This window comes from Plectropomus leopardus, chromosome 19 (genome assembly GCF_026936395.1).
Source record: "Plectropomus leopardus strain MGB_pleo_1.0 chromosome 19, ASM2693639v1, whole genome shotgun sequence".
Lineage (NCBI taxonomy): Eukaryota > Metazoa > Chordata > Actinopteri > Perciformes > Serranidae > Plectropomus > Plectropomus leopardus.
The window spans coordinates 8,291,517-8,314,238 of NC_142194.1; the positions used below are offsets into that span (position 1 = coordinate 8,291,517).

General features: G+C 35.3%; 2 protein-coding genes across 4 annotated transcripts in view; both read right to left on the minus strand.

Moving 5' to 3' along the window:
- Nucleotides 1-14,484, minus strand: part of lrrc59 (leucine rich repeat containing 59) — a 34,414-nt gene extending 19,930 nt beyond the window's left edge. For both annotated transcript variants that reach the window (XM_088069915.1, XM_088069914.1), the window contains exons 1-7: nucleotides 14,305-14,484; nucleotides 14,047-14,156; nucleotides 12,572-12,631; nucleotides 12,198-12,356; nucleotides 11,102-11,206; nucleotides 10,939-11,011; nucleotides 9,706-9,897 (exon numbers count right to left, since the gene is read on the minus strand). In XM_088069915.1, coding sequence (XP_087926041.1) covers nucleotides 9,706-9,897; nucleotides 10,939-11,011; nucleotides 11,102-11,206; nucleotides 12,198-12,356; nucleotides 12,572-12,631; nucleotides 14,047-14,148 — 691 coding nt within the window. In that variant the 5' untranslated portion in view covers nucleotides 14,149-14,156; nucleotides 14,305-14,484. The remainder of the gene's footprint in view (nucleotides 1-9,705; nucleotides 9,898-10,938; nucleotides 11,012-11,101; nucleotides 11,207-12,197; nucleotides 12,357-12,571; nucleotides 12,632-14,046; nucleotides 14,157-14,304) is intronic.
- A 38-nt stretch (nucleotides 14,485-14,522) lies between these two features.
- On the minus strand, nucleotides 14,523-22,531 carry LOC121959027 (5-hydroxytryptamine receptor 3A-like). Of its 2 annotated transcripts, XM_042508208.2 has the most exons (9): nucleotides 22,363-22,531; nucleotides 21,002-21,046; nucleotides 20,772-20,881; nucleotides 20,411-20,580; nucleotides 19,763-19,923; nucleotides 18,788-18,998; nucleotides 18,516-18,695; nucleotides 18,243-18,295; nucleotides 14,523-16,923 (listed from the first exon to the last, which is right to left on the minus strand). In XM_042508208.2, the coding sequence occupies exons 1-9, from the start codon at nucleotides 22,432-22,434 to the stop codon at nucleotides 16,687-16,689; spliced, it is 1,239 nt and encodes a 412-aa protein (XP_042364142.2). In that variant the 5' UTR covers nucleotides 22,435-22,531; the 3' UTR covers nucleotides 14,523-16,686. The 2 variants fall into 2 exon arrangements, with proteins under 2 accessions (XP_042364142.2, XP_087926037.1); XM_088069911.1 differs by lacking the exon at nucleotides 18,243-18,295 and having other exon boundaries at nucleotides 16,787-16,923.
- Between the last annotated feature and the right edge of the window lie 191 nt (nucleotides 22,532-22,722).

The window sequence follows — 22,722 nt, forward strand, 5'->3', positions numbered from 1 at the left end:
TGAAAACAACTTTAAACAACATAAAATAGCCGTCCAAGACACGACATAGCATAGAAAGTTGCAATAAGGGTCAAAAACACCCTAATTTTGAATGTCAAAAAAATGATCGAAAAAGCAAGGCTATAGTATGGCAAAAATGTCAAAATATGACATCTCCCAAAAATAGCTGAAAACCATCTTAAACCACATAAAATAGCCTTCCAAAACACGCCATAGTAAAGAAAGTTGCAATAAAGGTCAAAAACACCCTAATTTTGAATGCCGAAAAAAATGATCGAAAAAGCAAGGCTATAGTATGGCAAAAACGTCAAAATATGACATCTCCCAAAAATAGCTGAAACCCATCTCAAAACACATAAAATAGCCTTCCAAAACGCGCCACAGCATAGAAAGTTGGAATAAAGGTCAAAAACACCATAATTTTGCATGCCGAAAAAAATGATCGAAAAAGCAAGGCTATAGTATGGCAAAAATGGCAAAATATGACATCTCCCAAAAATAGCTGAAAACCATCTTAAACCACATAAAATAGCCTACCAAAACACGCCATAGTAAAGAAAGTTGGAATAAAGGTCAAAAACAACCTAATTTTGAATGCCGAAAAAAATGATCGAAAAAGCAAGGCTATAGTATGGCAAAAATGTCAAAATATGACATCTCCCAAAAATAGCTGAAAACCATCTCAAAACACATAAAATAGCCTTCCAAAACGCGCCATAGCATAGAAAGTTGGGATAAAGGTCAAAAACACCCTAATTTTGAATGTCAAAAAAAATGATCGAAAAAGCAAGGCTATAGTATGGCAAAAATATCAAAATATGACATCTCCCAAAAATAGCTGAAAACCACCTTAAACCACATAAAATAGCCTTCCAAAACACGCCATAGTAAAGAAAGTTGCAATAAAGGTCAAAAACACCCTAATTTTGAATGCCGAAAAAAATGATCTAAAAAGCAAGGCTATAGTATGGCAAAAGGGTCAAAATATGGCATGTCGCAAAAATAGCTGAAAACTACCTTAAACCACATAAAACAGCCTTCCGAAATACGCCATAGCATAGAAAGTTGCAATAAGGGTCGAAAACACAATAATTTTGCATGTTGAAAAAATGATTGAAAAAGCAAGGCTATAGTATGGCAAAAATGTCAAAATATGGCATGTCCCAAAAATAGCTGAAAACCACCTTAAACCACATAAAGTAGCCTACCAAAACACGCCATAGTGAAGAAAGTTGCAAAAAAGGCCAAAAACACACTAATTTTGAATGTCCAAAAAATGATCAAAAAAGCAAGGCTATAGTATGGCAAAAATGTCAAAATATGGCATGTCCAAAAAAAAGCTGAAAACCATCTCAAAACACATAAAATAGCCTTCCAAAACACGCCATAGTAAAGAAAGTTGGAATAAAGGTCAAAAACACCATAATTTTGAACGTCAAAAAAAATGATCGAAAAAGCAAGGCTATAGTATGGCAAAAATGTCAAAATATGGCATGTCCAAAAAAAAGCTGAAAACCATCTCAAAACACATAAAATAGCCTTCCAAAACACGCCATAGTAAAGAAAGTTGCAATAAAGGTCAAAAACACCCTAATTTTGAATACCGAAAAAAATGATCGAAAAAGCAAGGCTATAGTATGGCAAAAACGTCAAAATATGACATCTCCCAAAAATAGCTGAAAACCATCTCAAAACACATAAAATAGCCTTCCAAAACGCGCCACAGCATAGAAAGTTGGAATAAAGGTCAAAAACACCATAATTTTGCATGCCGAAAAAAATGATCAAAAAAGCAAGGCTATAGTATGGCAAAAATGTCAAAATATGACATCTCCCAAAAATAGCTGAAAACCATCTTAAACCACATAAAATAGCCTTCCAAAACACGCCATAGTAAAGAAAGTTGCAATAAAGGTCAAAAACACCCTAATTTTGAATGCCGAAAAAAATGATCGAAAAAGCAAGGCTATAGTATGGCAAAAACGTCAAAATATGACATCTCCCAAAAATAGCTGAAAACCATCTCAAAACACATAAAATAGCCTTCCAAAACGCGCCACAGCATAGAAAGTTGGAATAAAGGTCAAAAACACCATAATTTTGCATGCCGAAAAAAATGATCGAAAAAGCAAGGCTATAGTATGGCAAAAACGTCAAAATATGACATCTCCCAAAAATAGCTGAAAACCATCTCAAAACACATAAAATAGCCTTCCAAAACGCGCCACAGCAAAGAAAGTTGGAATAAAGGTCAAAAACACCATAATTTTGCATGCCGAAAAAAATGATCAAAAAAGCAAGGCTATAGTATGGCAAAAATGTCAAAATATGACATCTCCCAAAAATAGCTGAAAACCATCTTAAACCACATAAAATAGCCTACCAAAACACGCCATAGTAAAGAAAGTTGGAATAAAGGTCAAAAACAACCTAATTTTGAATGCCGAAAAAAATGATCGAAAAAGCAAGGCTATAGTATGGCAAAAATGTCAAAATATGACATCTCCCAAAAATAGCTGAAAACCATCTCAAAACACATAAAATAGCCTTCCAAAACACGCCATAGTAAAGAAAGTTGGAATAAAGGTCAAAAACACCATAATTTTGAACGTCGAAAAAAATGATCGAAAAAGCAAGGCTATAGTATGGCAAAAACGTCAAAATATGGCATATCCCAAAAATAGCTAAAAACAACTTTAAACAACATAAAATAGCCTTCCAAGACACAACATAGCATAGAAAGTTGCAATAAGGGTCGAAAACACAATAATTTTGCATGTCCAAAAAATTGATCGAAAAAGCAAGGCTATAGTATGGCAAAAATGTCAAAATATGGCATGTCCAAAAATAGCTGAAAACTACCTTAAACCACATAAAACAGCCTTCCGAAATACGCCATAGTAAAGAAAGTTGCAATAAGGGTCGAAAACACAATAATTTTGCATGTTGTAAAAATGATCCAAAAAGCAAGGCTATAGTATGGCAAAAATGTCAAAATATGGCATATCCCAAAAATAGCTGAAAACCACCTTAAACCACATAAAGTAGCCTACCAAAACATGCCATAGTAAAGAAAGTTGCAAAAAAGGCCAAAAACACACTAATTTTGAATGTCGAAAAAAATGATCGAAAAAGCAAGGCTATAGTATGGCAAAAATGTCAAAATATGGCATGTCCCAAAAATAGCTGAAAAATACCTAAAACTATATAAAACAGCCTTCCGAGACACGCCATAGCAAAGAAAGTTGCAAAAAGGGCCAAAAACAGACTAATTTTGAATATCGAAAAAATGATTGAAAAAGCAAGGCTATAGTATGGCAAAAATGTCAAAATATGGCATGTCCAAAAAAAAGCTGAAAACCATCTAAAAACACATAAAATAGCCTTCCAAAATGCGCCATAGCATAGAAAGTTGCAATAAGGGTCGAAAACACAATAATTTTGCATGTCCAAAAAATGATCGAAAAAGCAAGGCTATAGTATGGCAAAAATGTCAAAATATGGCATATCCCAAAAATAGCTAAAAACAAGTTTAAACAACATAAAATAGCCTACCAAAACACGCCATAGTAAAGAAAGTTGCAATAAAGGTCAAAAACACCCTAATTTTGAATGCTGAAAAAAATGATCGAAAAAGCAAGGCTATAGTATGGCAAAAATGTCAAAATATGGCATATCTCAAAAATAGCTAAAAACAATTTAAAACCACATAAAACAGCCTTCCAAAACACGCCATAGTAAAGAAAGTTGCAATAAAGGTCAAAAACACCCTAATTTTGAATGCCGAAAAAAATGATCGAAAAAGCAAGGCTATAGTATGGCAAAAATGTCAAAATATGGCATGTCCAAAAAAAAGCTGAAAACCATCTCAAAACACATAAAATAGCCTTCCAAAACGCGCCATAGCATAGAAAGTTGGAATAAAGGTCAAAAACACCATAATTTTGAACGTCGACAAAAACGACTGAAAAAGCAAGGCTATAGTATGGCAAAAATGTCAAAATATGGCATATCCCAAAAATAGCTAAAAACAAGTTTAAACAACATAAAATAGCCTTCCGAAATACGCTATAGCATAGAAAGTTGCAATAAGGGTCGAAAACACAATAATTTTGCATGTCCAAAAAATGATCAAAAAAGCAAGGCTATAGTATGGCAAAAATGTCAAAATATGGCATATCTCAAAAATAGCTAAAAACAATTTAAAACCACATAAAACAGCCTTCCAAAACACGCCATAGCATAGAAAGTTGGAATAAAGGTCAAAAACACCCTAATTTTGAATGCCGAAAAAAATGATCGAAAAAGCAAGGCTATAGTATGGCAAAAATGGCAAAATATGGCATGTCCAAAAAAAAGCTGAAAACCATCTCAAAACACATAAAATAGCCTTCCAAAATGCGCCATAGCATAGAAAGTTGGAATAAAGGTCAAAAACACCCTAATTTTGAATGCCGAAAAAAATGATCGAAAAAGCAAGGCTATAGTATGGCAAAAGTGTCAAAATATGGCATATCCCAAAAATAGCTGAAAACCACCTTAAACCACATAAAACAGCCTACCAAAACACGCCATAGTAAAGAAAGTTGCAATAAGGGTTAAAAACACCATAATTTTGCATGTCCAAAAAATGATCAAAAAAGCAAGGCTATAGTATGGCAAAAATGTCAAAATATGGCATATCCCAAAAATAGCTAAAAACAAGTTTAAACAACATAAAATAGCCTACCAAAACACGCCATAGTAAAGAAAGTTGCAATAAAGGTCAAAAACACCCTAATTTTGAATGCTGAAAAAAATGATCGAAAAAGCAAGGCTATAGTATGGCAAAAATGTCAAAATATGGCATGTCCAAAAAAAAGCTAAAAAACAATCTCAAAACAAATAAAATAGCTTTCCAACACGCGCCATAGCATAGAAAGTTGCAATAAAGGTCAAAAACACCATAATTTTGAACGTAGAAAAAAATGATTGAAAAAGCAAGGCTATAGTATGGCAAAAATGTCAAAATATGGCATATCCCAAAAATAGCTAAAAACAAGTTTAAACAACATAAAATAGCCTTCCGAAATACGCTATAGCATAAAAAGTTGCAATAAAATAAAACACAATAATTTTGCATGTCCAAAAATGATCAAAAAGCAAGGCTATAGTATGGCAAAAATGTCAAAATATGGCATGTCCCAAAAATAGCTAAAAACAACTTTAAACAACATAAAATAGCCTTCCAAAACGCACCACAGCATAGAAAGTTGCAATAAAGGTCAAAAACATCTTGATTTTGAATGCTGAAAAAAATGATCGAAAAAGCAAGGCTATAGTATGGCAAAAATGTCAAAATATGGCATATCTCAAAAATAGCTGAAAACAATTTAAAACCACATAAAACAGCCTTCCAAAACACGCCATAGTAAAGAAAGTTGCAATAAAGGTCAAAAACACCCTAATTTTGAATGCTGAAAAAAATGATCGAAAAAGCAAGGCTATAGTATGGCAAAAATGTCAAAATATGGCATGTCCAAAAAAAAGCTGAAAACCATCTAAAAACACATAAAACAGCCTTCCAAAATGCGCCATAGTATAGAAAGTTGGAATAAAGGTCAAAAACAAAATAATTTTGCACGTTAAAAAAAATGACCGAAAAAGCAAGGCTATAGTATGGCAAAAATGTCAAAATATGGCATATCTCAAAAATAGCTAAAACAATTTAAAACCACATAAAACAGCCTTCCAAAACACGCCATAGCATAGAAAGTTGCAATAAAGGTCAAAAACACCATAATTTTGAACGTCGAAAAAAATGATCGAAAAAGCAAGGCTATAGTATGGCAAAAATGTCAAAATATGGCATGTCCCAAAAATAGCTAAAAACAACTTTAAACAACATAAAATAGCCTTCCGAAATACGCTATAGCATAGAAAGTTGCAATAAAGGTCAAAAACATCTTGATTTTGAATGCTGAAAAAAATGATCGAAAAAGCAAGGCTATAGTATGGCAAAAATGGCAAAATATGGCATATTTCAAAAAAAGTTGAAAACCATCTCAAAACACATAAAACAGCCTTCCAAAATGTGCCATAGTATAGAAAGTTGGAATAAAGGTCAAAAACACCATAATTTTGAACGTCGAAAAAAACGACTGAAAAAGCAAGGCTATAGTATGGCAAAAATGTCAAAATATGGCATATCCCAAAAATAGCTAAAAACAAGTTTAAACAACATAAAATAGCCTTCCGAAATACGCTATAGCATAGAAAGTTGCAGTAAGGGTCGAAAACACAATAATTTTGCATGTCCAAAAAATGATCAAAAAAGCAAGGCTATAGTATGGCAAAAATGTCAAAATATGGCATATCCCAAAAATAGCTAAAAACAAGTTTAAACAACATAAAATAGCCTTCCAAAACACGCCATAGTAAAGAAAGTTGCAATAAAGGTCAAAAACACCCTAATTTTGAATGCTGAAAAAAATGATCGAAAAAGCAAGGCTATAGTATGGCAAAAATGTCAAAATATGGCATGTCCAAAAAAAAGCTAAAAAACAATGTCAAAACAAATAAAATAGCCTTCCAAAACGCGCCATAGCATAGAAAGTTGCAATAAAGGTCAAAAACACCATAATTTTGAACGTCGAAAAAAATGATTGAAAAAGCAAGGCTATAGTATGGCAAAAATGTCAAAATATGGCATGTCCCAAAAATAGCTAAAAACAACTTTAAACAACATAAAATAGCCTTCCGAAATACGCTATAGCATAGAAAGTTGCAATAAGGGCCAAAAACACAATAATTTTGCATGTCCAAAAAATGATTGAAAAAGCAAGGCTATAGTATGGCAAAAATGTCAAAATATGGCATATCCCAAAAATAGCTGAAAACCATCTCAAAACACATAAAATAGCCTTCCAAAACGCACCACAGCATAGAAAGTTGCAATAAAGGTCAAAAACATCTTGATTTTGAATGCTGAAAAAAATGATCGAAAAAGCAAGGCTATAGTATGGCAAAAATGTCAAAATATGGCATATTTCAAAAAAAAGTTGAAAACCATCTCAAAACACATAAAACAGCCTTCCAAAATGCGCCATAGTATAGAAAGTTGGAATAACGGTCAAAAACAAAATAATTTTGCACGTTAAAAAAAATGACCGTAAAAGCAAGGCTATAGTATGGCAAAAATGTCAAAATATGGCATATCCCAAAAAGTGTTGAAAACCACATTAAATAACATAAAACAGCGTTTCAAACCACAACATAGCATAGAAATTTGCAAAAAGGGACAAAAACAAAATAATTTGGCAATGTGGAAAAATTACCAAAAAAGCAAGGCTATAGTATGGCAAAAATGGCAAAATATGGCATGTCCCAAAAATAGCTGAAAACCATCTTAAAACACATAAAATAGCCTTCCAAAACGCGCCATAGCATAGAAAGTAGGAATAAAGGTCAAAAACACACTATTATTTTGCATGCCGAAAAAAATGATCGAAAAAGCAAGGCTATAGTATGGCAAAAATGTCAAAATATGGCATATCTCAAAAATAGCTGAAAACAATTTAAAACCACATAAAACAGCCTTCCAAAACACGCCATAGTAAAGAAAGTTGCAATAAAGGTCAAAAACACCCTAATTTTGAATGCCGAAAAAAATGATCGAAAAAGCAAGGCTATAGTATGGCAAAAGTGTCAAAATATGGCATGTCCCAAAAATAGCTGAAAACCATCTTAAAACACATAAAATAGCCTTCCAAAACACGCCATAGCATGGAAAGTTGCAAAAAGGGCCAAAAACACTATGATTTTGCATGTTGTAAAAATGATCCAAAAAGCAAGGCTATAGTATGGCAAAAATGTCAAAATATGGCATGTCCCAAAAATAGCTGAAAAATACCTAAAACTATATAAAACAGCCTTCCGAGGCACGCCATAGCAAAGAAAGTTTGAAAAAAGGGCCAAAAACACTATAATTTTGCATGTTGAAAAAATGATTGAAAAAGCAAGGCTATAGTATGGCAAAAATGTCAAAATATGGCATGTCCCAAAAATAGCTGAAAACCACCTTAAACCACATAAAATAGCCTACCAAAACACACCATAGTAAAGAAAGTTGCAATAAAGGTCAAAAACACCCTAATTTTGAATGCCGAAAAAAATGATCGAAAAAGCAAGGCTATAGTATGGCAAAAATGGCAAAATATGGCATGTCCCAAAAATAGCTGAAAACCATCTTAAAACACATAAAATAGCCTTCCGAGGCACACCATAGCAAAGAAAGTTTGAAAAAAGGGCCAAAAACACTATAATTTTGCATGTCCAAAAAATGATCAAAAAAGCAAGGCTATAGTATGGCAAAAATGTCAAAATATGGCATATTTCAAAAAAAAGGTGAAAACCATCTCAAAACACATAAAATAGCCTACCAAAACACGCCATAGTAAAGAAAGTTGCAATAAAGGTCAAAAACACCCTAATTTTGAATGCCGAAAAAAATGATCGAAAAAGCAAGCAAAAACGTCAAAATATGGCATATCCCAAAAATAGCTAAAAACAACTTTAAACAACACAAAATAGCCTTCCAAAACATGCCATAGCATGGAAAGTTGCAATAAGGGTGGAAAACACAATAATTTTGCATGTCCAAAAATGTTTGAAAAAGCAAGGCTATAGTATGGCAAAAATGTCAAAATATGGCATATCTCAAAAACAGCTGAAAACTATCTTAAACCACATAAAATAGCCTTCTAACACACACTATAGCGAAAAAAGTTGCAAAAAGGGCCAAAAACACACTAATTTTGAATAACGAAAAAATGATCGAAAAAGCAAGGCTATAGTATGGCAAAAATGTCAAAATATGGCATGTCCCAAAAATGGCTGAAAAACATCTTAAACCACATAAAATAGCCTTCCAAAACATGCCATGACATAGAAAGATGCAAAAACGGCCTAAAACACTATAATTTTGTATGTTGAAAAAATGATCGAAAAAGCAAGGCTATAGTATGGCAAAAATATCAAAATATGGCATGTCCCAAAAATAGCTTAAAACCACCTTAAACCACATAAAATAGCCTTCTGAGACATACCATAGCATAGAAATTTGAAAAAAAAAAGCAATACTACATGGTGAAAAACGTCAAATTTGTCCCAAAAACAGCTTGAAACCCCCTAGAATAGCCTCTCGAGACACGCCACAGGAATTTGCACATAGGGCCAAAATTAGCATATGATAGCATGTTGAAAAAATGACCAAAAATCCAATACTATAGTACATGTCCAAAAAAAATGACTGAAAACAACATATTATAACTTGTAGAGATGTGTGATAGTATACAAAGTGGAAGAAAAGGCCAAAAACATCATTATTTAGCATGTCCAAAAAATGGCAGAAAAAGGATCACGTTATAGTATGACTTTTTGCTGCTATTTCGGACGATATTGTCTACAATGTGATGTCCCTGGGACACTTGTCAGTTCCTTTACGACCTCCCTGTCTTTTCCCTTTCAAGTTTTCCCTGCATTCCTGGATTCTCCAATGCTACGTTAGGACTCCATTAGTTAAATGATAGTAAAGTCATAATTTAATAAAATGCTAAAAACCCTCATTAGGACTGAATTATTTCTTTGTGGAAGTCTAACTTTGTAAAAAAAAAAAAAATTTAAATATCCCTTTTAGGGGCGCGTGATCAAGAACTTTAGTCTTACCTGCTGCCTGTCCGTTCTTCTTCTTTTTCTCCTCGCTCTTCTTCTTCTGTTGTTCCCGTGCAGCGGCGGCCGCCATCTGAGCGTTGTACTCTTTCCTCCTCTTCTCCTTCTCCTCTGCTTTCTCCCTTTTACGAGCCTCCTTCTCTCTGGCCTCCCGCTCCCTCTGCTTCACCTCCTTCTTCCTCTCCAGCTCTGATTGAGGGATGAAGAAAAATGTATTTAAAAATGTATTTTAACTCCTATTAGACTACAAAATCAAAACAGTTACTATCTCAGTCAACGTATTGAGTTGGGAGCCAGAGAAATGTAATTAACATTTTAGCACATTATTCTGAGTCAATGTTATTTTGCATATAATATTTTAACATAATTTTTTCTCTTTCCTTCCACCATTAATCACAACCCCTTTAAGATGGGAGCAACTGGACCAAATTAAGTAAATATTCTGATTAACAGAGGTGATAATTTTTTTGATAATTTACGTACAATTTTCAGTGCAGGACTTTTACTTGTTCAGGATTATTTTCACGTTGGATGTATTGGTGCTCAGCTGAGTACTTGTTCTTGCACTTGTGGATGGCACTGAATTACACACTTTAATCGAGAGAGTAGGTTTATTATGACACCTGAGTTTCTTTTTTTCATTTAAATCTGGAAATTATCTCATGCAAGTGTGAAAAAGCAACTCCACAAATCTAACATTTGATACCAGTTTTCAGCTCTGTGCAGAAAAAGTACTGAGATTTGATTTCTAGCCGTCTTTATGAAAATGCAGTTGTCCTGCTGTCTTCATTTGAGGCTGACGTAACATGATGAAAAGGTAAATAATGGCGTGCACAATGCAGGTCTCCGGTTATCGAACGTACGCACAATTTATTTGATGCACCAAAGTTGTGTGTTCGAGCAAGACTAGATTTACGCTGGGAGACGCCTTCTTAAACATGTACGTGGACATTCATGTGACCAATCACGTGAACAAGATGTTTCAAAACACTTGTCAATAAATAAATAAATACATAATCACACTCAAAATACACATGCAAATGTGTGAATAAATATCTGTATTGTACCGGGTTATTAGTTTATTCATTATCTGATTTAAAAAATATACAATTGAATATCAATCAATATTCTACAACCCCAAAAGTGATGAAGTAAAAAAATGCCAAGAATTTATACACACAAAAAACATGGATTTTTTTTTTTTTATTATAAAGATGTCCTGGTACAGACCTTTTTCCCTCAAAAGGCGTTTCTCTCGTGCACGATCGACCTCATCCTGAAGAGCTCTCATGTGCTGCAGCACCTGGGAGAGAATAACTTTTATTATACACCGACGGCTGCTTAACTGATCCCTCATCAATTATTTTTCTGTTCATGTCTTCATCTCTCTCACCTTGGAGGCGCACTGTTTGCACTGCTTCTCATCCAGACAGTCTCCTGCCGCCTTGGCCAGGCCGGCCTCCAGCGGGTTATCCTTCAGATCCAACCACTTCAGATTCTGAGAGCAAACACACACACGCACACACACACACACACACACACAGCGTCAAATAAATAACGTCAGAGCGTAAAACAAAGCCAGAGATACCACCTCACACATCACTGGAGTAACAATATGATGTTTAACTACTTTTAAATCTGCACCTACATCAGTTTATTACGAGTAACACAAGTGGAGAACACTAAAATATACCAGCAAGGGTAAGAAAACAGAACTAAATATCATCAAGTATTCACTAATAAAGGGATAGGCTGTTTGTTTGCTGTCTTGCGGAGATTTAAGAGGAGATTAAAACCGTTCTCATGTCTGTGAGTGAAATATGAAGCTGCAGGTTGCAAAAAAACAAAAACAAAACTAAAGCTCAGAAAGTGTCACTGCAGGTTTTGGTTCATATTAAGCAAAAAGTTGATCAGTCAGCTTTAGAGGTTTTCTTATCTTCTTACTTAACGCTTGGCAAGAAAGTCAGTAAACCTACAACAATGTCAGTCTATTACAGAAAATGACATATATTTAATGCCCTTCTTTGGGTAACCTATGGAAGCCCTGAGGGGCAAAAAATTTTGGTGGGGAGAAAAACGTTTTTTGGAGCAAGAAAAAAAAAATTGGGGGCAACAAAAAAAAGTTTTTGGGGACAAGATTTTTTTTGGGGGGGCACGAAAAAAACATTTTTGGTGCAAGAAAAAATAATTTTTTTTGGTACAAGAAAAAAAATTGGGGGAGCAAGAAAAATATTTTTTTAGGAGGAAAATGAGGCTCATTTTTATATGAGTAGATATTTAGATATTTTCTAATCAATCACCGGCCCCTGATTTTCTATAAACAATACCAGTTTTATACCGCACCAAAATTTGAGTTTCAAGAAGCAAGAAGCTGAATTTTCTATCATGAGTGAAAACACCAAACAGGAGCTGTTCAGCATTACTCTTGATGTTACACACGTTGACGCTGTGGCTTTTCGTTGCTAACAGCGCCTCTGTCGGGCACCCACCCTGAGCTGAGAGACGCTGACGGGCAGCACAGTCAGCTTGTTGTTGTACAGGTCCAGATGCTGAAGGTTTGTCAGGTTCCCCAGGTCATCTGGCAGACTGGTCAGCTGGTTTTTGCTCAGATCCACCTTCACCAGGTGGGTCAGGTTGCAAAACTCTGGCTACATGGAAAAAATAGAGCCAAATAAAAGTTAACTCAAGTCCTAACACACACACACACACACACACACACACACACACACACACAGACACACACACACACACACACACACACACACAGACACACACACACACACACACACACAGACACACACAGACACACACACACACACAGGTGTAGATGACGTGTTTAAGTGCAGATTACATTTGTACTTACAGGAAGGGAGGTGATGTTGTTGCAAGACAAGTCCACAACAGTTGCTTTGGTGAATAAAGCCTGTTTGGATAAATCAAATGAGCAAAATCAATAAACAAATCAATACAAGCTCTAAATGTACATTTAAGATGCATTTTACCAAAGACACATGCAACTGCATACTTTTAAAAGCATAGAGTAGAAAATGAGCAAATTAACGAGAAATTACCAAAATATTAGCAAGGCATCAGAAAAAAATTACAAAAAAACAGTGGAAAGAGGGCCTAAAATAAAATAAAATTAAAAAAAGAAATAATAATAAATATACAGTATTTTTTTCTTCTGAAATTTCATTTAAAAAAATAACTACAATAATTATAAATATAACTTTCTGGACATGTTACCCTTGTTTTTACAATCATTTAATAAAAATTCTTTCCATTTTCTTTTTTTAAATCAAATTATCAGTTAATTTTTGTCACCTTTTAATAATTGCTTTCAATTGGCAGGACATGTTATGCCAAGTTGCTGTTAAGGTGTCAACAGATTATCGATCTGGACAATAATTGGGGCCGATATTTGGTATTTTTGCTGATTTTCTGTATCTGCATTTTATCATAATGATTGCTGATAAAATTAATTAAAAAGTGCAAAGAAAGTGTCAGCATGAGGGGGACTATTCCTTTATAAAACCTCAGGGACTTTTGATTATTTATTCATTTTTTATTTAAATTTTAAATTAACTTTATAAAAGAAGTTGCAGGGAACTTTGTTTATATGTGGTTTAACGTTTTGATTAAACATTTGCCAAAGGCACTTAAGCAAAGTTTTGTGTTGGTGTGTTCAAATTCTACATATTGACAGAAAGATGATCATTTTTATTGTAAATGCATGTCAGTTGTCTGTCCCATTTTACTTTATTTATTTATTTTGAAAATGTAAAAAAGGAAATAAAGAAATATTGCACAAAAACAGACCGACAAAAAGCAAAGTTAGAATTACAGACAATGAAAAACATAAAGCAAAAGAAATGTCTGTATACAAAATGACACTTCACATATTAAAAAAGGGGTAAGATGAAGTAAAAAATGTATTCAATCCCACCCCTTCCCCATAAGTCATTGAATTTAACACATGACATTAACTACTAATAATCGGTATCAGCCCTGAAAAAACAATATTGGTCGACCCTTTTTACTGATTTACAATTTTTCAAAGCTTTTTAATACTGTATTCACATTCCTGTATGTTCTTGTTGTATTTTAGTAAACAGACAACAATTCTTTTTTTTATACAACTCGATTTTAAGAAAATAAACCAAACTGTTATGGTTTCACAGGGTTAAATGCATGTGAAAGTTGTCTGACCACAGCACAAAAATAACGTCAATCCACGTTTCAAAGGGTCGGAGTTACAGCACAGTCATATGATGCATTGATTGTTTAATTTAACTCATTTTTCCAGACAAACTGAGACACAGAAGGTGAGAAACTTACCAGCTCTCTGACTGGCACCTCGGTGAGGTTACACAGGCTCAGGTCCACTTCATTACCGCAGATTTTATCCTTCAGGTTCAACACTTTGCTGTTTTTACTCATCGTGGAGTCTGTGCGGACACACTGTGGCGTTAGCGTGAAAAATAAACACTGACACGAGGGGATTTTAACACTATTTTCAACAGTTACTGCAGAGACTTTTGACTAGCACAGAGCAGGAAACCCTCCAACGTTGATGTTTTTACCCGATTTGCTCACCTGTTCTCAAAGCGGTGATAAAACTGCGCTCAAGTGTGACAAACGAAGGAAATAAAATAAATGGTCCGAACTTCTAAATGTGAATAAAGTTAGTAGGAAAGCTCTGACACGCTGGAAAGTGTGTTTTTTTGGCAGCACTGACTGCCTCAATGAAGATCCACGTCACTGACTCAACCACGGAGACAGTGAAGCGAACAGCGCCACCTGCAGCCCCGGAGGACACAGCACACACTGCAGGACGTGACGAGAACTGCACCTAAATAAAATAAACAGAGAAAAATTATTGGTCAACTTAGGAAAATGTTAAAAAAATATATACATAAACAGGACTCTATGCCTCGTATCAATTCACCTATTTTAATTTTTTATTATCATTATAACATGTATTTATATAATAGTCATTGCACTGAGTACAAGCGTGACACATTGAAATGCAGTTTGGCATCTAAAAAATGCAAAGAGCAGTAAAGAACAGAGTAATAAAAACAACAACAACAATAATAATAACAAAATATGGACTAAATACAATGTTGAATAAACAGTAAGGGATGTGTACACACTAATATATATTTAAGATATATTTTAGCATGGTGGGCAGTGCACAAGCAAAAACACTCAATAGTGAGAGCAGGGTTGCAACTGTATAAGACTTTCACGATATGATACTGAAAACATGAGAAAGGGGCTGACAAGCAACTTAAGAAATAACTCGCCAAAATGTCAAGAAAAAAAAGGAAAAAACAAGAAAAAAAATCTGTAAATAACTTTATTTATTGTTTTGTTTTTGTTTGTTGGATAATACAGCCTTTTATCATAACCTCAGTGTGATAAAAAAAATACACTTCTGTCATTTTTTTAAATTCACAGACAGCATAATAATATCCTGTATGATTGCATCTGGAAAAAAATATAAAAGACATTTCTTTTACTAACACAATAGTTAAAAAATCTATGTGAACAGGAGCAAAGCATTGTCAATGTAGTGACTACAAGTGATGGATTTTTTTTTTTTTAACTAATACCATATTTATAGGAAGTTTCACACCGTATATTCTCCATATATGCCCCAACCCCAAGTTGTTTTCTGAGAATTTGTACAACCCTCGGTTAAAGCATCAGGGTGTAGTCAGCATTAAAGGATACTCATTTGCGCATTTCTCTCCTGCAGTGTTATGTAAAAGAAGTTCACTTCCAAAGTATAAATTAAATTTATCTCTCAAATATATTTGAATATTCTGAATAAGAAAAAGTGTGCAATATCCATCTTAGAAAATGACCATCTGGGCATGTTTTTTTATAGTGTCTGTTTAAATTCCAATGATTTTCGCAGTGAAATGTGATATTTCATCCAAAACATACATGCCCACTTTAGGCAAATAATAGCATGTGCATGGAGATGCTAAAATAGTTAAAAGCTTTCTCTCAAGTTTTAAAAACTGAGTGCAACTCCATTAACACCTTTGAGGAGAAACAGCTTAAAAGCTCCCCATTTGAATGATTCATCACTTAGAAACCACAAAAGAGATGAGAGCTCTCTAAATCAGCAGCAGTTTCTCCACTGAGAATTTTTTGTAAAGTGGCTCTAATCAATATTGTAATATGAATGATGGAATTCGTGAACTCTTATGCGAAAGTGGACGATCGTAGTGATGAACCTGCAGGAAACTATGACCCCCCTCTGCAGCCCCTCTCAGCTCTGAGGAGCATTTTAGCATCTTTCAGCTCATTGTTTTAGTTCTCTGGCTTCACTGTCACACCAAATGCAAAGAAATAAACAGAGAGTTTGGTTCTTACTGTTTATTTCTGCATTGTAAAGCATCTGATTCATCTCTTCAGACCCAGTATAGAGCAGGACATCATGAATACAAAAAGCAGAGTATTGCAGCTAAATATTGTTTTTCTTGCACTTAACGGCACGCTTTATTGTGAAAATATTTTATATTTACAATTATTTCAATATGTTTTGGATGAATAATAAGTATTGCCCAAAATGTTTATCGAGGACTACACTCAATTTGTTAACACCACCATATACCGCATATTTTTTTTCAGTATTTGTACAGTGGACTGGACTTATTACTTAACACAGACATAGGTCTAACTCTTTGAGGCATTTTAGTTTACTAGAATATAACAAGAAAATGTGTTTGATGTGAAACACTGTATATAACATGCAAATAGCACATGTGTGTATTATCAGTACCACTGTAGGATTAAATATTAGCCAAGTGCACCTTTCATCATCAGCTTTAAAATAGTAGAAAATAAAAGTAAAAAATAAAAATGACTGTCAGAATTACGTATATATAGGCTAGTGGAGTAAGAATTAAGTGTGTTGTTAGTGACTCAAGTCAGTGACACCAAAGCGCAAGTCAGGCACTATCATCTTCTGCAGTACTCCACATGACAAACATAAAGAGTAAAAACACAATTGTAGCTATAACATAGAAAATGAAGAAAACTTTGTTGGTTTATTCGAGCCATTCTGGTCCAGTAGCCGGGCCTCCTGTCCTCCCTCCTGCTGTTTAGGACCAGAGTCAGCGTTTTCATCGCCTCATTCGGCTCATCTGAGAGCTTTTCAGAGTCACGGCACCCCTCTGGCAGTTGGCTGCTGCTACCCTGAAGTGGTTTAATAAATTGTGATTACGTAACATGATTATGCTTATACAGCTGTTACATTTGACATCCACATTTTTGTATCAGTTGTAATCTATCTATGGAGATTTTTCACATTTATACAAGTAATAGTTAATATTCAACAAGTTCAGCGTCATCCAATATAATCATGGGATGTACAAACTTGAAGAGTATTATACCACCTATACCATGTCAACTTGCCAACAAAATGCCACATGATAAGTAGAATTTGTTCACTGAGACTGAAGATGAGACTGCCCTGATTCAAGTCACTCATGAACTATTGTCATCCTCGGACCCTGGTTTCATGGCCATACTCATCCTTTTTTACCTCAGCGCTGCTTTTGACACTATTAACCAATTCACACTAATCACATGTTTCAAATTCACCATTGGTATTACTGGCACTGCTGTCTCCTGGTTCAAGTCCTCTCGCTGCAGAAGACATCAATTCATCGCTATCAACAACTGCATATCGTCCATAATTCCTGTCATCCATGGCGCCCACCAGGGTTCAGTGCATGGTCCCCTCTTTTTCATGCTTTACATGCTACCACTTGGAAAAGATCCTCTGAAACCACAGCTTCCAGTTTCACTGCTTAATGGATGACACTCAACTCATCCTCTCCCCCAAGACCAACACTGACTTCACTCACTCCACCCTCACCACTTGCCTGAAGCCCTTTTTTGACCAAGCAGTCAGGTTCAGTTCAGTTCAGTTTGGTACAAATTGTTTGCTTTTCCATTAAGACGAGTTGTATATGGTACCAACAGAACTGTTCCTTACCGTCCCCGTCTTTTTTCACCTTTCCACCTAGCAAATAGGTTTGCAGGATTTGTTTTCATGATCTTGTGAGGCTGATTTATTTGTTAATTTCAGCTTCATAGCAGAGCTTTACTGTTGCTGCCTTCACCTACAATGGAGTTCAATGGTGGCGCATTAAGTTAGAATTGCAAACAAACACCTGTGTTGTACGTGTCCGGTTATTTAAGGCTAACCCACACCTTCCAGCAAAAAAAAAAAGGACTTTGTGGACATGATGAGAGTGAATGGAGTTTTGTTTGTGACTGTCACAAAAATATATTAAAATTCATTAGGAAAGTCTTTTTTGAAACACAGCATCTTTATCATTTGACAATCCACAAAACACAATGTTAACACTTTATCTGAACCCTTTCTGCAGGAAGAAACGTCCTTTTAATTTTGTTATGTCCAACATCTACTTGGCAATAAACCAGATTTTCTTTTTTTTAAGCTTTTTTTCCATATTCGGTTTTAAAAAGTGTAATTTAATACTAACCTCTTTAGATGGCGTTTCACCAAGACACACATCACAGTAAAATTTCTCAACCTCTGAAAAGATGCATCAGATAAACGACATGGTTAGTCCATATTTAAAATTACACAACTGACCATTTTATATTTTAAGATTCACGTGTGCCTGTTAAGAGAATTGAAAAAATAATTTAGAGTGGACATTTGGAGTAACTTCTATGCTGCATCACAAATTGACAAGATTATAAACTTTATCTTTTGAGATCATAAACATAACTACAGACTTAGTGAATCTTACCTCTAAAAGAGTTGTGGAAGCTGACTTTGCTCTGTTTTACTCCACAGTCCTCACTCCAGCTGTGGTCTTTATCTGCCTCGCTGTCTTGGGATGCAGAGTCTTTTTCCATCAGATACATCACCACAATCGTCTCCATTAGGCTCAGCATCATCAAACCAAAAATCCCAATGCAGTAGATCGCTGAATGGGGCAAGCGGTATCATTAATGTGGACAAGTAACCAGACAGAAAGTCAATATATGATGTTCCTGCTCATATGAAGTCCAGCAGTACCTATAAGTGGAATCCTGTCTGAAGAGCAAGGCAGAATTTCATTGAGAATAAGCTGCATCACAGTGACGGCCAGCAGCACAGTGACCTTGAAGCTGAGCTTCTCACCCCCAGTGTCTGAAATCATGAAGGAGGCCAGGTCCAGACACAAGAAGAACAGGATGGGAAGTAAGAAGTTGGCGATGTAGAGGACAGATCGCCTCTTCATGGTGATCTGTGAAATGGTGGATAAGAGTCAAACAGTTGATCTATACAAGGCTTAACTTAAGCAACCACAAGTATCAAAGGTATGCAGCAGTACAAAACAAGTGCAACAGTTGGGTATCTGTCCAAATCTGACCGTGTCTAATGTGGTCAAAGAAGCACTCAAATCACTTACTTACGTAAAATATTAAGAAAAGAGGAAGAGTAGGAATTCTACACTGAAGGGCAAATTCACCAAATGAGTGTGTGGCTTTTGCAGCCACAAAAAAGCTGCACAAGTGAGATGAACAAAAATTTAAATTCTCAAAGCATGTGCAAGTTTGAAATGCATCCCCAACTGCGCTGCCAAGCTAAAAGCGTCTCTCTGCTGCTGTATTATGTGTGCATATTTGAGTCAGGTAATATGCAAACATTTGTCGGCCACTTTCAATACAAATACTTTCTCCCATAGCAGCATAAAGGTGAGACGACTCCGTCGCCTCATTTCAGGATTGTACCTTATATACAGATTAGCAATGGCTTTTGATTGTTGTCTGGGCTTATGCACTGAGCAGCAGTTTGGAGTATCTGGCCTTTTTTGCAGTCTCTAGGTGGAGTCCCGTAGAGGGTAACTTAATATAGTTTTTTTTTATTATCTATTGTTCTCTATTCTTCTCTGTCCATGTCTGTCTGAGGCAGAGATCGTTCCAGGCTACACGAGCGACTGTTTTGTGTGAAGTGGAAAACAGAATGATTACTGTCCACCTCCATGTGTCTGTATCCAGAAATACTTACAGTGTAAATGATCGTGCTTTGCACAAAGCAAAAATTGTTGACGGTTTGGTTTTTGACGGTCATGTTGAGGAACAGCCACTCGGACTGGGTCTGTATCAACCCGTGAGACCAGTTTGTCGCCACTGAAGTGTTGAACCAATTCTCAAGCTGTATTGCTCTGTCTGAGATGGGAGATGAAAATAAAACTGTGAGGTTTCATTGAAGGTTAATAAAAAAGAAATATAAAGTACGTGTGTAGAAGTCAGTAAGGTCAAGTCATCTTTATTTGTATGGCAAATTTCATAAGATGTCAGCTAAATGTGCTTCACACACAATAAAGTAACGGAAGGTAACGTTTGGTAAATGAAGTGTTTTCGGAAATGTCACTTTGTTTTCTGAAATTTTGCAGTGTTTGGGAAAATGTAATGTTTTGGGAAATGTTCTAGGGTTTTGGAAAATACTGTCGTGTGCGGAAATATTCTATTTTCTGAAGTGTTTTGTTTTGTTAATTGTTGCAGTGTTTCTGGAAATGTAGTGTTTTCTGAAATGTAAAGTGTTTTATGAAATGTTATCATGTTTTGACCCTCAAGGCCACCGTACAAACATGACAACATAAACACAGATTAAAGGAACATATAAACTTTTAAAAACAATGAACTACAGACTTACCAGAGTGTATGACAGATTTAAAAGTGAGGTTGCAGCTCAGAACGTCGAAGGGAAATTGGTAAACTTGCATCCTGCAGGTGCTGACCACCACCTTGCTGTTCCTAAATATGACTTCACTGTGATGATAAGCAATAAGATAAGGACAGGAGGGGGCCTTGTCCTTCTCTGTCCTGTATGAAAACAAACACACGTATGCTTTAAACTGAATTCCACACATTGTTATTATTATATTGTACAACATAACCTAATGCAAAATGCACTGAAATTATGCAATGAACCACGAAACATGTCATTTCTAAACTAACACGATGATCTTTCACTAGTTACTGTTGTGAATGTTTGTGGATGCATTCAAACTTACATTTCTTGAATAATTATATCTGGCTTCCACAATACTTCAGTAGGAATATAAATCTCCTTAATATCACAAAAGTCTTCAGGTTCCCAATGAATCAAATCATCTTTCCAAATCTACAGAGGAAAAAAGGGATGCATGGATTAAAACAAAATAAATTTGAGTGTGCCGACAGAGTGACAGGTGGGAATTAATTTAATTAAAATTTGATTTTTTTTTCATTTAAAACAACTTACTGTATCAACCCAAAGGTAAGAAACAAATTCCTGGTCCTTCTCGTTCTATGAACAGAGAAATATGTGTGAAATGACATTTTGGTAACTGTCACACAGTTTTTTTTTCAGCATTTAGTACAAGTTTGCAAACATCAAAATTCATGTGACAGTTTTGAACGAGCTCACAAGAGTCAGATACTATGAACAAACAAATGGCACTTCAGTTAACACCTGACATTAAAAACAAGTACAAACATAAAGTGTACGCAGAATCAAGTACAATGAGTCAACAGCTCCACCAAGCATGTAAAAATGTGCTTCATTAAATTAAAAAAACTAAAAGGTTCAACTAAAAATGGCACCAAGTGTCAGTTAGCAAGTGTACGGTGGCCCTGAGGGTCAAAACAAAACATCAAGCCAAAAAACACCACTGCATTTCCCAAAAAACTGCAATATTTCCTAAAACACTTTAACTGGGAAAGGCTGTAGTGGTTTGGGAATTGTTAAAGTGTTTTGGGAAATTTAGTGTTTTGATAAATGTTGTTGTGTTTTGGCCCTCAAGGCCACTATACTATACCATTAGCAGCATGGTATAACTAATAAGTAGGTGTGTGCCTTTGTGTGACCCTGTTTACACCTGAGTGACTGGATCAGATTTGGGCAGCATCCAGTACAGGTGTGAATGCACTCAGTGAGTCTTCAATGTGTCTAGAGGTTCATTCACTCAGACACTATTTTGGGATGGCCTGGGCTGCATATGGGCACAGTCTTTCAGCAGTGAGTGTGGGTTTGTGTCCTTGGACATATTCAAGGACTACCAACTCAGCTGATGTACTTCCAACTCAAACTTTCTGTTGCAAAAGACCATTCCCAGAGCTTCTCTCAAACCTGGCTGACTAATGGTCAAATGGAGAAGTACTTTTTTTGATAGTTGTTCATGTACTTTGTGTCGAACAGACAATGGCAACCAACTTTATGAAAACTGTAAAGAAAACCATCATTCTTGGCCCAAAAAACAAAAATAAAACAAATTCAAAAGGTCAAAAATCCCCTTATGAAGAGTCTGACTGATATCAAAATTAAGCCAAAACATAAAAAGCTTAATCGATGGTAACATTGATGCTGGCTCATAGTCTGTTTTTTTAGAGAGCAAACCTGGCAGGCTTACCCTTGCAAACTAATGTGAGATAAAATTCATAAATGGCCGCATGGTAGCACTGTAAACACCACAAGTTAATCACTGGCTCCTTGACCAAACATTTCAAAAGATACAATGTGATTTTGTGATATTTTTTAATGTTACAAACAGAAAAATAGAGTCAATATAACCTCCACAACAGAGAAATAATAATGATGATTTATAATTACAAGCAAACACTTACCACATCTAGAATAGCATAGAGTGCTACAGCCAGTGTCACCCGGGTAGGTTCAATACCACCAGGCCGGGTCATTGAAATCTCCTCATTTTTGGTCAAATTTAAGTGCTTCAAAATATCCCGATCCCTGCAGCTTCTCCTGGAGGACCTCCGATCTACTACAAAAACAACAAGACACATTTTCTATGAGAGCTTAATCTTAAGAGGAAATAAATGGGGAGGTGTGATACACTTAAATATTGTTTAAAATTAGAACTTCAAAGCACCATGTCTGAATTATGGTCTCCCAGTTATATTAACCACATGTTTATAACTCCAACTGGCACCAATCATATACAAGCGCCTCTGTTGTCCAGCGTTAGG